This window comes from Mytilus trossulus, chromosome 5 (genome assembly GCF_036588685.1).
Source record: "Mytilus trossulus isolate FHL-02 chromosome 5, PNRI_Mtr1.1.1.hap1, whole genome shotgun sequence".
Taxonomy (NCBI): domain Eukaryota; kingdom Metazoa; phylum Mollusca; class Bivalvia; order Mytilida; family Mytilidae; genus Mytilus; species Mytilus trossulus.
In genome coordinates this window covers 74,010,070-74,029,003 of record NC_086377.1, presented here as the reverse complement: position 1 = coordinate 74,029,003, position 18,934 = coordinate 74,010,070, and the positions used below count along the sequence as shown (strand labels likewise).

At 33.2% G+C, this 18,934-nt stretch overlaps 1 protein-coding gene across 1 annotated transcript; it reads right to left on the bottom strand.

Annotated features, from left to right (window-relative positions):
• Nucleotides 1-378: 378 nt before the first annotated feature.
• LOC134718293 (uncharacterized) lies at nt 379-15,602 on the bottom strand. The gene is made up of 5 exons (XM_063580787.1): nt 15,389-15,602; nt 8,735-8,977; nt 7,775-8,254; nt 4,265-4,371; nt 379-474 (listed from the first exon to the last, which is right to left on the bottom strand). The coding sequence occupies exons 1-5, from the start codon at nt 15,456-15,458 to the stop codon at nt 379-381; spliced, it is 996 nt and encodes a 331-aa protein (XP_063436857.1). The 5' UTR covers nt 15,459-15,602.
• Nucleotides 15,603-18,934: the final 3,332 nt, after the last annotated feature.

Genomic DNA, 18,934 nt, shown 5'->3' with positions numbered 1-18,934 from the left:
ACAATGAAAATACATACACACCTGTGATAAAAGATCTCATAACTTCCACCATAAGAAGGGGGTTGATCATTACATTATCTCTCAGCTGGGGGGTATCAAAATAAACAATCTTCCCAAGAGAATGATGAAAATGTAGAAAATCAGTCAACTGCTCAGGAGACAGGACAGACACCTCGCTGATGTCATTTAATTCTTTAACTTCAGCCAATGACATTATTTGTTTTCCTTCTGCCACTAGTTCAGCGATCTCTAGCTCTAATGGAACACAAGCATTGGGCATTCTTTCACCCCAGCATGGGTGGTCGAGTGTAAGTTCTGTTATTGTTTTCTTTAGAACTTCTATTTCTGGGTCGGCTTGATCTTTGGCATTGACAAATATTAGAGGTCGTAGGACCAGATGATGTTTCCCTCGTGGTCTTTAAACAACTCCTCAATTCCTCTGTTAAGCTCTTCACGTGTGATCTCAATATTCTCCTGTTAAACATAAAAAGTTGTTAGAATAATACACTGTAAAGATACTGTATCACACACATGGTGATTTATATGCATCTTCAATGGTGGAATATTCCACTGCGTACTACATTAAGATTTATCTCAAATTTTTGAATGACATACACCTTCTCTTACAGGTCAATTTTACACTTTTAACCTATTTCTTATACTTTCACAGATAACAGAATGAAACTGTTATCAGTTGTTAAATATTGCATTCCAAGGGGATACAATAAAAAGGGTCTTTTGAAAGAAAAACTTGTTATTAATACTTTTGTTCGGTAATTCACTTTACCTACCTAGTAAAGAAACATAAGTTAACAAAACAAGTCACATTTAATAAGTTGGCAATAAATCTAAAACAGGTCAAGAGTGTATTTGAGACAATATCTGAAAAAGTCTAATTTTTGGCAATAAGAAAAAACAAAAACAAAATCTTTAGACTCTGTATTTTAATAGCACGAATCGAAGAACACACATTGGGGATCTATAAACTGTTGTCTGTAATTCAAACAATTGTTTAATAAGCAAACAATGGCAATTTTAAATAAAGGGCTGCGCTTTAGCGCATGATACGCCCGTTGCTCTTTTAACTTGTCTTTTATGCTTTAAATGAATTTATATGATCAACTAGAAATAGTGTGAGCCCTGTCAAATACCCCCCCCCCCAAAAAAAAAAAAAAAAATAAAAATAAATAAAAATGCAAAAAAAAATTGGCACTATTAAGGCTACCTCAAATTTAACTAAGTTTGTTGTCTTAATTTTTCATCCATACATTCTATCTTGTTCACAACACACTATGTAAGTACCTTTTATATTTATTAAGGCATATACATTATATAAAAGTTATAGATGAGATAAAATAGAATTTATGAATAAAGCCCCATAAATCCAAAACTTAACATCTGAAATTGATAAAAATTGAAAGGGAGCTTACATCAATAGATATTAACAATTCACCAAAGTTTCATGGACATTGGTGAAAGCCTTTGTGGGTTATTGTCCAAAGTGTTGAAAATCCCCCCTTTTTTATGAATAAAGCCCCATAAATCCAAAACTTAAAATCTGAAATTAAAAAAAAACGAAAGGGAGCTTACGTCAATAGATATAAACAATTCACTTAAGTTTCATGGAAATTGGTGAAAGTGTTTTTGAGTTATTGTCCGAAGTGTTGACGACGGACGGACGGACAACGGTATACCATAATACGTCCCGTCTAAAAGACGGCGGGAGTATAAAAATGGTAAAAAAAAATTCCAGTTCTTTCCTGTTACCAAAGTGAATCAATTTTAAAATGTTTCTAATGGGAATAAGGAATTAGTTTAAGACACTATTTGTGGTTTACTAGTATATCCTGCAATAGTTTATCAAATGCCAATTATTGATTTTAGCATTTGCAATACAAAAGGTTTAGAAATATACTTAAATATAGTCAGACATGTCGGTAACATGAAAGAATCTTGAGTAACAGGACAACGGTAACAGGACAGAGTTGGTAACAGAAAGGATTTTTCTGCTTTATTTTAAAGTTTAAGAAAAATACATCATTTTAGATTGGTCACAATTGCAAGATAACAGCAAACAATGTCATTTATCCTTTGAAACTGTATTTGCAAGATGAAATATCTGCCTAGGTAATGAAAAATTCTAAAATAAATTCCTTGCTGTTACTATCTACTATACTAGAATTGCACAATGTTCTCTGCTGTTATCAAAGGGAAAAAACCTATTTTTTTATTCAATATACTGTATATTTTTTGGAAATTTATTTGATAAGGTGGTGATAACTTAAATATTAAATAAAATGGTTGGCATATAGTAGATTATCTTTTCGATTCTTAATTGAAATTGTCTTGAACATCCTTCCTGTTACTGATGATGGTTATGCTGTTACTTTTTATCAGGTAACATGACAGAACATAACAGAAAGGAATTACGCGATAGTTTTTGTCCTTTTTATCACATTAAATGTAAGTGTATTTCCTGTGACATATATTTTTTAAAAAGATGATATAAACACACACTTAATGTGTGGTGCACACTTAAAATTATTCTCAGAAAGTGTAAGAAAAGGCTATAACAGGATAGAACACCAATAAGTATTTTTCTATAAATTCGTACTTGGATGGGCTTGAATTTTCAAACCTGGCCGCCTTTCCATCTATTTCTTTGTACTAATGCATTCAGAAAATGATGCTCTTCAAAATACTTAATGGGGTATAACTCTTGGTCTTGTAAACGTTTCCTCAGGTAAAAAAAACTTAGTGGTAACAGGAAGGAAATCACCCCTGGGGACCATTTTTTTTTCACTTAAAATTTGCAAAACTTTATTACATGCTCTAGTTATAATATAAAAAGACAAATTAGGGGCAAGTTTATTATATAATATATCATATATGTGAGAATCGGACGCCTGTTGAATTAATTTGGATATTATTTGAATGATTTAGTTTTTAAAATAACACAGGGGACAACATGATTTTAGGAGGGGGGGTGGGGGGTTGAACATTTAAATTACAATATTTTATTGGAAGAAATACAAGAATGAGTGTTTAATTGGCAGGAGTTGGTGCATTATATAATTTAGTTTATACTGAAACTTAAAATATTCAAAAAAGATGGTTGAAAAAAATAAAATTGCTGGACATGGAAATTAGACTTTTTTCAGATATTGTCTCATTTGCCTTAACATATGGATATTGTTTAAGTTAAATTTTTTGTTGATAAACGATTGAACTTATTCTAAAACAAAGCATGAAGTGTCCTAATTTTTGATTTCACCAACCCATCAACATTTGTTTTACATTTTGGAATTTCAAATAGCTTGGCCTCTGACATCGCTGAAGATACATTTATTGTTAAGACCTTCATCTGGTGCAGTACCACTTAATGCTAAACTTTCATATTGTCAACATATTTGTTGAAATAAAACTGACTTAAATACAACTTTATCATTTAAACTGAGCAATTGTTATAGTCAATAGACCATGACCGAGAGTGACACGGCAAAGAAAATTATACAAACTTTAACATTTAAACTGGGCAATTGTTATATTTATTTTAGTTATTTTGGACGTATAGCTCTTCAACAATTTTTTGTACAAATCCATCTTTGGATTTCAAATGTTGGGCTTTGAGCGTTCCTGACGAAAGGTAAATGCAGAAAAGCGCTTCAGACGCAATTAATTATTAAATGTGTTGTTTTTCATTTTTCTAAAGTCAATAGACCATGACTGAGAGTGACTAGACAAAGAATTTCCATGACAATGAGATGTATCAAATTGAATATAAATACAAATGCAAACCAAATATCATATTCTTATCTATAAGTAAAGGTGGTTCTTCATATATTCTACTATAGTTATAGGCCCTGTAATCTGATCTTAAGTCTATTACCCACCAATCAATTAGGATCTTGTTCTTTCAAAAGTGTAGCTTTACACGAAGTTTGGTCAAGTTAAGACATATCTGCATATTATCATTATGTAAGCAGTTTTTACACATTATTCAAGTGTTTCAAATGGCAATGACTACTGTAATTTCAGAAATTATTGCGTGCATTTACTATTGCGATTTTGTCATTTTGGACTTAAGTGCGATTTAAACTTTTACGATTTTGAGAAAAATCCTGTTTAATTCATTTTAAATATTTTAAAATGCGAGTTTAAATTATTGATTTACAACTCAGTCGCATTTTTCGCAAAAATAAAAACCTTGCATTAATTTCTTAATTTACAGTAACTACTATATTTCTAACATAAGATCACTTACCGTTAGTACTTTGTCCTTGTGAGTGGCAACAAACAAGATCTTCGGAATGCCTGCATATACAACCTTACAATAGGTCAGGATGGAATTGACCCAATATTGCAAGAATACTAGAAAATAAAATCAAAATCTGTCATAAAAAAAAGTATAAAAAATTAGGCTGAATTGCTGTTTAAAAAATGAGGTTGATAAAGTTCATTTATTTAAACAGGTACTTTATCAACCTCATTTATTAAAACAGGTACTTTATCAATCTCATTTATTTAAACAGGTACTTTATCAACCTCATTTATTTAAACAGGTACTTTATCAACCTCATTTATTTAAACAGCTGCATGATAATAGTCTTCCTTTAAGTTGGATTCTCTGTCAAAAAGTGACAACTGTTTCAGTGTATATGTTTATTTTATATTGTTGTATTTGTTCTTCAGACTATTTCATTAGCGCATAGTTAAAGGAAGACATATTAAAACTAGAGGCTCTCAAGAGCCTGTGTCGCTCACCTTGGTACATATTAAACAACGGACACAGATAAATTCATGACAAAATTGTGTTTTGGTGATCGTGATGTGTTTGTAGATCTTACTTTACTGAACATTCTTGCTGCTACAATTATCTCTATCTATAATGAAATTGGCCCAGTAATTGCAGTGGAAAATATTTTCTAAAAATTTACAAAAATTTATGAAAATTGTTAAAAAATTACTATAAAGGGCAACAACTCTTTAAGGGGTCAACTGACAATTTTGTCATGCTGACTTATTTGTAGATCTTACTTTAAATTTACTGAACATTATTGCTATTATCTCTATCTATAATAATATTCAAGATAATAATTACCAAAAACTACAAAATTTACTTAAAATTACTAATTCTACAATTTTACCCCCCCCCCCCCCCCCCTTGCTCTAAATGCTTTGGTTTCAGAGTTGTAAGCCAAAATCTACATTTTATCCCTATGTTCTATAATTAGCCATGGGGCCATCTTGGTTGGTTGGCAGGGTCACGCCACACATTTTTAAACTAAATACCCAAATGATGATTGTGGCCAAGTTTGGTTAAATTTGGCTCGGTAGTTTCAGAGAAGAAGATTTTAAAAAAAAATACTAAAATTTTAGAAAAATGGTTAAAAATTGACTATAACGGGCAATAACTCCTTCATGGATCACTTGACAATTTTGGTCATGTTGCCTTATTTGTAGATCTTACTTTGCTGAACATTATTGCTGTTTACAGTTTATCTTATCTATAATAATATTCACGATAATAACCAAAAACAGCAAAATTTCCTTAATTTTACTTATTTGGGGACAGCAACCCAACAACGGGTTTCTGTTTTGTCTGAAAATTGCAGGGCAGATAGATCTTGACCAATTGACTTTTAGACCCCATGTCAGATTTGCTCTAAATGCTTTGGTTTACGAGTAATAAACCAAAATCTACATTTTACCCCTATGTTCTATTTTTAGCCATGGCAGCCATCTTTGTTGGTTGGCAGCGTCACGCCACACATTTTTAAAACTAGATACCCCAATGATGATTGTGGCCAAGTTTGGTTAAATTGGGCCCAGTAGTTTCAGAAAAGAAGATTTTTGTAAAAGTTTACGGATGACAGATGTGGGACCACGGACGCCAAGTGGTGAGAAAAGCTCAATGGACCTGTCAGGTCGGATTAGCTCAAAAAGGTAACAACGCTTAAGACCTGCATACAATTCAAACTTATACAAACTCATATTTCACACCACCAAAATACAGTTGAAGTTGAGGTCCTGTGTAAGATTTTATGGAACAGCTCTTGGATTTTGTGTTTGTTCTAACCGCTATCTTGCTTTTTTAATTATCATAGTGCATTTCTTTTAAACACAAAAATGCAATTTAAAAAAATCCCACCTCCTCTATCCAAAAAGGTTTGTATAGTATAGTGTACATTGTACTACTTTTGGTACAAATTGTGTCAAAATTATTGAGATATCCATTAGCTCTAACTCAAAATGTGGACAATTTAAGGTTAAGAGGGTCTATAATTCAGTGAAACAGCTTCAGATATATTAATTATTTGCCTTTTCAAAACGGACCAAATCCCTACTTTATCAAATTAAATGCTTGCTGAGCGCATTCTGATACGACTGCAGAGGTCGAACCGTTAACAGTTGGGGCAAATTTGGAGTCAATATTTAAGCTTGATGCTGTCTGAATTTCGAATGTGATCAAATTTTTGAAATAATATAGGTTTCTGACACAAAATAAATGAGGTAAAAGACCTTTAAAATCTATTCTAAAACCTTTTCAAAAAAATTTGTAATAAATTTCAAACATTTTAAGGCAATAACCCCCAAAATCAATCCCAGCCTTCCCTTTGTGGTATGGTACCTTGCAGTACAATTTTAGAGAGATCCATACACTTGAACACACGTTATAGTCTGGAAACTAGAAAAATGCTTGTTTTCTGCCCCTTTTTGGCCCTTCATTCCTAAACGTTTTGGGCAATTACCCCCAAACTCAATTCCAGCTTCCCCTTTGTGATAAGGAACCTTGTAGTACAATTTCAGCACGATCCATACACTTACAAACAAGTAATTGTCATGAAACTAGAAAAATGCTTGTTTTTTTTTGCTTCTTTTATGGTCCTTAATTCCTAAAGTTTTGAGGCAATTACCCCCAGAATGAATCCCAGCATTCCATTTGTGATATGGAATCTGGGTAAATTTGGACACAATATTTAAGCTTGATGCTGTCTGAATTTCGATTGTGATCAAATTTTTGAAATAATATAGGTTTCTGACACAAAATGAAGGTGGTAAAAGACCTTAAAAATCTATTCTAAAAACTTTTCAAAAAAACCTTGTGGTACAATGCCAGAGAGATCCATACACTAACAAACAAGTTAGTGTCTGGAAGTTACAAAAATGCTTATTTTTGGCCTCTAATTCCTTAACTGTTAGTACCAAAATCTATCCCCACCTTTCTTTTGTTGTATTGATCGTAAAATTTCATAAAGATTCATTTACTTAAACTAAAGTTATTGCGCGAAAACCAATCGGACGACAACAACACCACCAACGTCATAACAATATACGACCTCAAAAACTTTTTTCAGTCGTTTAAAAATATGATGTTGCCTGTCAATAAACGCAACAAAAAAATCATCAGCTCCTTTTTGTGAGAATTCACTCATTCAAAATCTAAAGAAATTTTCAGGAATAAGCTTTATCACAATAAATGATGATTTTTGTGTATACAAAACACTTTCGGACGTACACAAATTTAAACCTGGTATCTTTGATAAATATTATTGTCTTACCTCATATCAATGTTTCAAAATGCGAGACATATTGAGGTTAATATGGTAGTTTGTGACAAGCTCATAGTGGCAATGTAATCAAGTTACGTAAACATTTAGGTTGGCTTTAATATTTAAAAAAGACAAATTTAATTGTTTTTTGAATTATCACCTTGCTGTCATAGAAATGTATCCTGTTTGCATTATTGGAGTGTAAATAACATGCATATTACCTGCTGGAGTTGGCGTCATGTGCTGCCCTGGAAAACACATCACATCAGGGACCTGTTCATGCAAGTCTTTGCTCCCATCAAATACTACAAGAAACAATGCTCGGAACGTCATGAAGGTCTGATGTGTTGTTAGATAAACATATTGTCCACCAAAATCCCAGAAGATAAGACGTCCAACTTTCATCTTATACTTCCCACTTTTGAGGACCTTTTCCATTTTCTTTCTTATTTCTTCTTTAGTCATTCTTGTTCTCATTTTCTTTTCCATCTGTTTTACCGTGTGAGGCACATTGGAGGATTTCGTAGATGGTAGAGATTGTGCTGCTGCAGACTGTTCTGAGGGCAAAGAGGAAAGTGTAGCTTTGGCATAACCAGTTGGGGTTGTATCTGAAGCTTTGTTGGTAAGTTCACTCTCCTCCTCTTCTTCCAGAGAGGTCATTAAAACCTTATGGTACACAACATCCAGGACATTGTAAGAGTCTGAAATTATATTTAATACATCAGGCAAATCAAATCCAAAACAGCTGCAGGCTGTCAAAATCAAGTGAAGAATGTAAGAAAAATCAGAATTAAGATAAGAATCATATATTATCAGGTGTAACATGTACATAATGCTATTAACATATTTCTAAGAGAGTCATATTTTAACTGATTGATTGATGAAATTATTGATTATGGAAAATAAATGTTAATTCATTGCATAATTTTAACATTTAAATTCTATTTCAAAATATAAAAACCTTAACACCCTTCTAATGAGATTAGTAATGATGTTAAGATTTTCATACACAAATAAGATTTGATATTGAATTAATATGGTGCGTGAATAGAAGGCACAAAAAAGATGGCTACAATGTGAAACTAATTTAAATCAGTGCTATAACATCTCTGCTGATAGCGCAGTCCATGCAATAGTTTCTTTAAATGTGGTCAGATGTTTGTACTTGTGCTCTTTCTCACCTGGATCAACAAGAATCCACTCTTTTGTAAGAATATCTAGGCCACAGCGACCTTCTACCAGAGAAATCCCATCTGTCGGGTGTCGACCATCAGGTATAATTTCTCCAGCTAACAGCTTAACAAGAGTCGACTTCCCAACAGAAAATTGGCCAGTTACCATGCATCTCATATCAAAAGATTCATAGCTGCCCTTCCCTAATAAACGATTTAACATGGCAGACTGTTGCCCTTTTCCGATGGAATCTAAAAAAAAAAAAAAAAAAATGGAAAGTTTTGATTTGTTCATGTTGTGAAAAAAAAAAATGTATCCATACAAACACTCATAGATAATTTCTCCTCATTTGTTGGTCAATATGTTGATATGTCATCTTTTCGATATGTCAATGTGTTAAATATGTCACAATGTCTTTATGTCTATGTGTTGATGTATTAGCCTGTTTAAGTATTGAATTATTGGTGTAATGATGTAGAAGTCTGTTAATGTGTTAAGTTGTTAGTGTTTTAATATGTTAATGTGTTAAGCTGTTAGTGTTTTAATATGTTAATGTGTTGATATATGAATATTTTAATGTGTTGAAATTTCAGTGTGTCAATATGTCTGTGTCGATGTATGAATCTGCATGATAATGTGTTAAACTGTCAGTTTGTCGATATCTCTGTGTGGATGAATTCATCTGTTAATGTGTTAATTTATAAGTGTGTTTATATGTCTACATGTTGATGTACAAGTCTGTTAATTTGTTGATCTGTTAGTGTGCCAATATGTCAAGGTGTATGTATGAGTCTGAAATTTTAGTTAATATGTCAGTGTGTCAATATGTTTATGTGTCGATGTATGAGTGTTAATGTATTGATATTGTGTGTTTATATGGCAATGCATTTATTTTTAAGTCTCTCAAGGTATCAATATGTCATTGTGTTGATGTATGAGTCTTGTTCTATGTAGATCTGTCAGTGTTTTGATGTATGAGTGTTAATGGGTTGATTTGTCAGTGTGTCGATGTATCAATGTGTAGATGTTTTAGTATGTTTATGTGTTGATATGTTGATGTGTTGATATGTCATGTGTAGATTTATGAATCTGTAATAGTGTTCATCTGTCAGTGTGTCAATATGCAAATGTGTTGCTGTGTGAGTCTGTTAATGTGTCGTAATGTCAACTTGTGGATGTTAGAGACTGTTAATGTGTTGATTTGACAGTATGTCAATATGTCAATGTGTTGATGTTTGAGTCTGGTAATATGTTGATATGTCAGTGTGTCAATATGTCAATGTATTGATGAATGAATCTGGTTATATGTTGATATGTCAGTGTGTCAATATCCAATGTGCTGATGCATGAGTCTATCAATGTGTTGATCTATTAGCGTGATGATGTATGTGTGCTTAAGTGTTGATCTGTCAATGTTTCAATATGTCAATGTGTTGATGTATGAATCTGGTTATATGTTGATATGTAAGTGTGCCAATATGTCAATGTGTTGATGTATGAATCTGGTTATATGTTGTTATGTAAGTGTGTCAATATGTCAACGTGTTGATGTATGAATCTGGTTATATGTTAATATGTAAGTGTGTCAATATGTCAATGTGTTGATGTATGAATCTGGTTATATGTTGATATGTAAGTGTGTCAATATGTCAATGTGTTGATGTATTAATCTGGTTATATGTTGATATGTAAGTGTGTCAATATGTCAATGTGTTGAGGTGTGAGCCTGTCAATGTGTTGATCTATCAGCGTGATGACAAATGTGTGTTAAAGTGTTGATTTGTCAGTGGGTGGATATGTCAAATTGTTGAAGTGGGAGTCTCGTAATATGTTGATCTGTCAGTGTGTCGATATGTCAATTTATCTGTTCAATATGTCATTGTGTTGATGTACGAGTCTTTTAATATGTTGATCTATCAGTGTGAATCTTTTAATGTGTTAAGTTTGTCAATGTGTCAATATGTATATGTGCTGATGTATGGGTCTGTTTATTTTTTGATTTGTCAGTGTGTCAATATGTCAACTTGTTAATGTTTGAGTGTGTTTATATGTTGATTTGTCAGTGTGTCAAAATGTCAATGTGTTGATGTACCAATCTGTTAATATGTTGATCTGTCAGTGTATCAATATGTCAATGTGTTGATGTGTTAAATCTGTTAGTGTGTCAATATGTCTATGTGTTGATGTGTGAGTCTGTTAATGTGTTAATCTGTCAATGTGTTGATATATCAAATATTGATGTATGAGCCAGTTGATGTGTTGATCTGTCAGTGTGTCAAAATGTCAATGTGTTGATGTACCAGTCTGTTAATATGTTGATCTGTCAGTGTTTCAATATGTCTATGTGTTGATGTGTGAGTCTGTTAATGTGTTGATCTGTCAATGTGTTGATATATCAAATATTGATGTATGAGTCAGTTGATGTGTTGATCTGTCAGTGTGTCAATATGTCTATGTGTCGATGTATGAGTGTTAATGTATTGATATATCAGTGTATTAATGTTTCATGTTTGAATCTGTTAATGTGTTAATCTGTCAGTGTGTTTATATGGCAATGCATTGATTTTTAGGTCTCTCAAGGTACCAATATTTCATTGTGTTGATGTATGAGTCTTGTTATATGTAGATCTGTCAGTGTTTTGATGTATGAGTGTTTATGGGTTGATTTGTCTGTGTGTCGATGTATCAATGTGTATATGTTTTAGTATGTTAATGTGTTGATATGTTGATGTGTCAATATGTATATGTGTTGATGTGTGAGTCTGTTAATGTGTTGATATATCAAATGTTGATGTATGAGTCAGTTGATGTGTTGATCTGTCAGTGTTTCAATATAACAATGTTATTTTTTCTAATCTGTCAGTGTGTCAATATGGTAATGTGTTGATGTATGAATCTGTTTAAGTGTTGATTTGTCAGTGTATCAATATGACAATGTGTTGATGTATGAATATGTTTATGTGTTGATTTGTCAGTGTAGCAATATGCCAATTGATGAGTCTGTTTCGTGTTGTTCTGTCAGTTTGTCGATATGTCAATGTGCAGATGTATGAATCTGTAAAAGTGTTAATCTGACATTGTGTCAATATAGCAATGTGCAGACCTCGAAAATAACGCTTGTCCAATTGTCCGGTACCAGAGGGAAAAAAGGTCGGACAAGTAAAAGCTGTATCAAGCTTGTCCGTTGGGACAAGTACAATTATTCTGCAGAAAATAAACTTCATCCAACTTTATTGAACAGAGTATAATTATAAACAACAAACAAACAAAACAAATATTAATTTGACATGTTTCTGTCAGGTGGTTTCTGTATTCTGTCTATTCAAATGCAAAACCTTTTTCTTCGACTTGCAATCGATAATTTAAACTGGTTCTTTGTCAGGTACTTTTTAACAGGTCAAAAGTATACTATTCTCGGAAACTAGTCTTACTGATCCGAATCAATGCTGCGCTTTATAGATTAGGTAACTTTATAGTACAGTTCGTCACCTGGACAGGTTTAGCTCGAAGTTTAAGACAGTCTGGCACCGTAGGACACATATTTAGTAGACATGATTGATAGACAGTTTGGCAAGACAGGAGACAATTTGGGACCAAGACAAATCAGTATCTCATTTTCTTACCTTATTATGTTCTTTTTAATAAATACCATATGAGTTTTCTAATTGGCAATCAGACCTCATCTTCTTTTTATTGATTGCATTTGAATAGATTCTGATGAGACTGGCATTGGTGAAAACTAGAACCTAAGTCCTGTGACATGACTAGATTCAGTTGTACTTGACTCATATTTTTGAGAAGTATTTCAAAAGAAATTCATCAAATTCAATTCTATTATTTAAATTCGTTTTGTTCCTTAAAACTTAAAATGTAAAAAGGTTATTTTGAGTTAAAAAAAAAATTGGACAAGTAACAATTTCATTCGGACAAGTAAGTTTTGGTATGTACTTGTCCTACTGGACAAGTTGAAAAAAAGTTATTGTAGACATGGTAGAGGCCTGATGTGTCGATGCATATATGAGTCTGTTATTGTGTTGATCTGTCTAAGTGTGGATACATCAATGTGTCAGTATATGAATCTGTTTAAGTGTTGATCTGTCAATGTGTCAATATGTCAATGTGTAGATCTCTCAAGGCGTTGATGTGTAAAAAGCTTGAGAACTGTCAATGTATAAATATGTCAATGTGTTAATTTGTCAACTGGTCAGGGGTTAAGAAATTTTGTATTAGCTCACTAGCCCACGGTTAATTGGTAGCATGATTTTACTAGCCCTGTTTGAAGAACTACTAGCCCAGCAAAACTGACCTGCTAGCCCTAGTATGCTTCACAAATTCAGAGTTTGCTGCAATAACAATGAATTATATAAAGTTAACAATTTTTATCCATTGTACAGTACATGTGTGCAAATTGGATACCCAAAACTTGACAAAAACTTTCCAATTACTGGCGTTAGCAGATATATTCAATTAATTAATGATTGAATTAATTGGAGGGTTTTTACCAGATACGGTTTGGCATGCCACAAAACCAGGTTCAACCCACCATTTTTTTCTTTAAAAATATCCTGTACCAAGTCAGAAAGATGGCCATTGTTATATTATTATTATTGTTCGTTTTCTGTGTGTGTTACATTTTAACGTTGCGTCGTTTGTTTTCTCTTATTTTTGAGTGTAAATTCACATTGTCACGGTACTTGTCTATCCCAAATGCATGTATTTGGTTTTGATGTTATATTTGTTATTCTTGTGGGATTTTGTCTGATGCTTGGTACGTTCCTGTGTGTGTTACATTTTAGTGTTGTGTAGTTGTTCTCTTATATTTAATGCGTTTCCCTCGGTTTTAGTTTAGTTTGTTACCCCGATTTAGTTTTTTGTCCAATGAATTTATGAGTTTTGAACAGCGGTATACTACTGTTGCCTTCATTTAAGTTTTCCGGGACTGTTAATATTTAGATCATGGTTCTGGAGGCTTCTTTACAGTATGTAAACAATACCAAAATGGCGTCCATAACACGTGCACATGTTTCAAAAGTTATATCTGACAAAAGTCAGGTTTCTGCTGTCAAAAAGGATTCACATTTATATTGCAATAAATTATTCAGAAGGAGGTGCAATCAGGTTGCATATAAAGCCTGTACTGATGTACTGATACATCGATATTGAAAGTTCGGGATCCATTCAGAGTTATTTGTTCTATTTTAAAACTTGTGAATGTACAAAATAAGTTGAAATTCTGGGAATCCCCGATGACGAATCTGAATATTGACCAAGATAGAAAAGTGATGTCTATTTCAGAAACGCCAAGAATTTTTTGTCACTAGTCCGTCGGGCATATTGGGTCACAAATTTGGTTGCCCGAGGCCTAAATGCTGTAGTCCCGGGCGTCGGGCTAGTGGATTTTTTAACCCCTGCCTGGTCAATGTGTCCATATGTCTTTGTGTCAATGTTTGAATTTGATCCTCTTTTGATACCTCAATTTTGAGATGATGATCTGTCAATGTTTTAATATGTCAATTATTTAATATGTCAATTTTTTAATAGGTCAACTGGTCAATGTGTCTATCCGTCTATGTGTCAATGTATTAATATGCCAAAAACTACTTATTTATTAATCCAGTTGAGCCAATGGCTGGTTTTCAGCATTTCAACTTCCCCTTATTAGCATTAGAGCCAACATGAAAAGACAGACACAAGTCCCTTAAAAAAATTAGACATAAAATTGCAGATAGAGCACAAATCTCAACAAACGTCCATGAGAACAATTATTGATCCACCAGTGGCGTCCATCAGTTTGTACTTGCAAAGAAACCCTTCAATATGTAATTGCGTGATATCCTGTCCATTTATTTAATTTATTTTATTATTCCAGTGTGTGTGTGACCACACTTTGTAAATACTAATAGTTTATTTTAATGAGACATCCATCTTCACTGAACTTAAAATTGAGAATGGAAATGGGGAATGTGTCAAAGAGACAACAACCACCATAGAAAAAACAACAGCAGAAGGTCACCAATAGGTCTTCAATGTAGCGAGAAATTCCCACACCCGGAGGCGTCTTTCAGCTGGCTCCTTAACAAATATATACTAGTTCAGTGATAATGAACTAATGAACGCCATACTAATTTCCAAATTGTACACAAGAAACTAAAATTAAAATAATACAATACTAACGAAGGCCAGAGGCTCCTGACTTGGGACAGGCGCAAACATGCTTGTATACATTAAACTTTAGGGGCCAGCTGAAGCAGCCTCTAGGTGTGGGATTTTCTCGCTGTGTTAGAGACCAATGGGAGGCCTTGGGCTGTTTTATGCTTTTTGATCTGGTTAAAGTTTCTTTGAAGCATTCCCCGTTTCCATTCGTAATTTTTATCAAATATTCAATTGCTTGAGTTATATATATTAACTAAGTTTCAAGTTGATGTGATCACAAACTACATGTTTATTTCAAATAACTGGGAGAGATGCACAAACAAGAAACATCATGACCCTCTACAAAAAAACATCCATGTACTTGTCTTAAGCAGATCAGCTATATCCCACTGTGGCAATACTCTCAGAAAAGTATGGATGTACTTGGGACAACACATATACGTTTATTAGAAACAAGTAATTATAAATCATTTCAGTCGGTATCTGAATAATTTACATTAGATAATTACCTTCAACTACTGGTGCTGCAGGTTCCTGTAAATGGGTGTCAGGAGTTACTTCTGGGGATGTCTTTGACATGACAGTCTACAAAAGAAAAATATGCTATAAACTATCATGCCCTATGTGAAAACTTGTCAAATAGTTTAATACCCCTACAGAAAAAAAAAGTTGAGGGCTAGTTGAGGGCTATGTGGAGGACAGTTGAGGGCTAGCTGTTTTAAGCAAAATAGTTGAGGGCTAGGTGTTGAGCAGCTTTCTTTGGTTACATCTTCTGACATCAGACTCAAACTTCTCTTGACCTGAATTTTAATGCGTATTGTTATGCGTTTACCTTTCTGCATTGGCTAGAGGTATAGGGGGAGGGTTGAGATCTCACAAACATGTTTAACCCCGCCTCATTTTTGCGCCTGTCCAGAGTCAGGAGCCTCTGGCCTTTGTTAGTCTTGTATTATTTTAACTTTTAGTTTCTTGTGTACAATTTGGAGTTTAGTATGGTGTTCATTATCACTGAACTAGTATATATTTGTTTAGGGGCCAGCTGAAGGACGCCTCCGGGTGCGTGAATTTCTCGTTGCATTGAAGACCTGTTGGTGACCTTCTGCTGTTGTCTGCTCTATGGTTGGGTTGTTGTCTCTTTGACACATTCCCCATTTCCATTCTCAATTTTATAGCTCAACTCAAACCTTGCCAAGCACCGTATGTTTGATAGATGTCGCTCAACTGGCCCTCAACTGAACCTGGCCATTGAGTTGAGGAAGAGTTGAGCAATTGATCTTTGGTTTAACTTTTCATGTAGTTGAGCAAAAGTTGAGCAATTATAAATATGAGCTGGTGATATAAATGTTATGTGCCCCATCTGTTTTCAATTTATCTCTCTGTACATGTGTAAAAGAGGGACGAAAGACACCAAAGGGACAGTCAAACTCGTAAATCTAAAACAAACTGACAACGCCATGGCTAAAAATGAAAAAGACAAACAGAAAAACAATAGTACACATGACACAACATAGAAAACTAAAGAATAAACAACACGAACCCCAAAGTAAAGTACAAGAAGACAGGAAATGTCATTGTAAATGTACACAGAGTTTGAGGCAAAATTAAGGGAAGCACATGTTTTTATACATTTTTCTACAGGTATTTACTTAACTATAACTCATAACATAATAATAAAAAAAAAAAAAAGTATTTTTTTATTATAAGATATATCAAATATTCAAGATTTGGTAATTAATAGTTATTAATAGGGGCAAATGTTAAAACCCTAAAAAACCTCAAACAAAGTTAAAATTTGAACTGGGCTTGAGCATGCACATGGCAAGCAAAGATGTCTTCTAGCTATCATGAATAAAATAAGAATTTTACAATGGATGTTTACTAACAACTATATAGACATTGAATAGTGCAGTGTATCCTCTTCTGATGGCATGACTTTTGGATTTAGGAAGATTGATGTTTTAACAAATATTTATGGAAACCTATTTTGGTAAGTACATTGGATTAGAATTTCCACCATTTTGAATAAGTGTGTATGCACATTTAGTTCAAAATAGTGATATTTAAAGTGTCTTCTTAACTTTTTACAGTGAAGAAAAAATTTAGACAATATATTTATGCATCAATTTATATATTATCAAGTGTGTAAGACAGGAGACATTTTTATTTTATTATTAAGAAAATTTGTTTTATAAAGTATTACTAATATACTAAAAAGAATATTCTAATACATGTATAATGAATATGGTATAAAACTATAGACATCTGGGGTAAGACTGCCAATAAGACATCTATCCACAAATGACAGATATATATATATATCTTTTTTTCTTGTTGAACATGTTGAACAACTCTTTCTGTTTTGAGAATTTCAATATATATCGAAATACTTCTCCTTGCATAAAAATTAATATGGCTGCAGGATTAACTAGATTTTATTTACTAGATAACTTTTAACTAGAGTCTCTAAAGAGCCTGTGTCGCTCACCTTGGTCTATGTGCATATTCAACATTGTAGACAAGAATAGAATTCACGACAAAAATCAGTTTAGATGATCTTGTATTGCTTATCATTTAGCCTGTTTAGTTTCTCTCTAACTTCTTTAGTTTTTGCTCAAAACACAAAAGAGGATAAACAAAATCCTCATTTAAGGGCAATCCCTCCCATAAAGAGTCAGTCTACTTAAATATATCGGCAAAATTTGAATTGTTAGTAGATCTTGACTTGATGATCATTTTGTGATTTAAAGTGTATCTTTATCTATCCTACTTTTCTATCATTTATGACAAAACACAAAAATATACCCGCTGAAATGTCTCGCCTGCTTTACTAACCATGATTGGTTTTATGTTGATAGTCCTAAAGATAAAGTTTCACTACAAGTATCACATAAACTTAAAATTATTAATGATCCATGAAAATGAGGTCAAGGTCATATAAACCAAGTCAGACAGACATGTACACCTTACAATCATTCCATGCATCAAATAAAGTTGACCTTATTGCTTATAGTATCTAAGAAGCAGACTTAAACAGGAAAACTAAACACTGACCAACGAACCATGAAAATGAGGTCAAGGTCAGATGAACCCTGCCAGACAGACATATACACCTTACAATCATTCCATACACCAAACATAGTTGACCTATTGCTTATAGTATACAAGAAAAAGACCAAACATGAAAACTTAACATTGATCAATAAACCATGAAAATGAGGTCAAGTAATGACACCTGCCAGACAGACATGTAGACCTTGCAATCATTCCATACACCAGATATAGTTGATTTATTGCTTATGGTATTAGAAAAACAGACCAAACCATGAAAACTTAACATTGACCAATGAACCATGAAAATGAGGTCAAGGACAAATGACACCTGCCAGTCAGACATGTACACCTTACAATCATTAATCCATACACCAAATATTGTTGACCTATTGTTTATAGTATTAGAAAAACAGACCAAAACACAAAAACTTAACATTGACCAATGAACTGTGAAAATGAGGTCAAGGTCAGATGAAATCTGCCAGACTGATATGTACCCCTTACAATAATTCTATACACCATACATAGTTGACCTACTGCTTAGAGTATCCGAGAAACGGACCTTATCACATAACTTTAATCTTGATCACTGATCCATGAAATGAGGTGGAGGTCAGGTGAACCCTATCTGACGGACATGTAGACATTGCAAGGAACCCATATACCAAATATAGTTATCCTTTTTCTCATAAGTGAGAAATTCACATAATAAAAAATCCATTTTTTTTCAAAGCAACGGACATATGACAGACGGAAACTTCCTAACATAAGGTATCTGTATACAAAGTATGAAGCATCCAGGTCTTCTACCTTCTGAAATAAAAAGTTTTATACAAATAGTAAACGCCGCCGCCAGATAGTAATACCTATGTCTCACTCTGTGACTTTCGTCACAGGCGAGACAAAAATGGAACATATATCCGGAGTCAAAAGTCAGTAATATGGAAATAGTCTATTTACAACAGATCCTTTTTACAAAATACTCAATAACTCAAAATAAAATT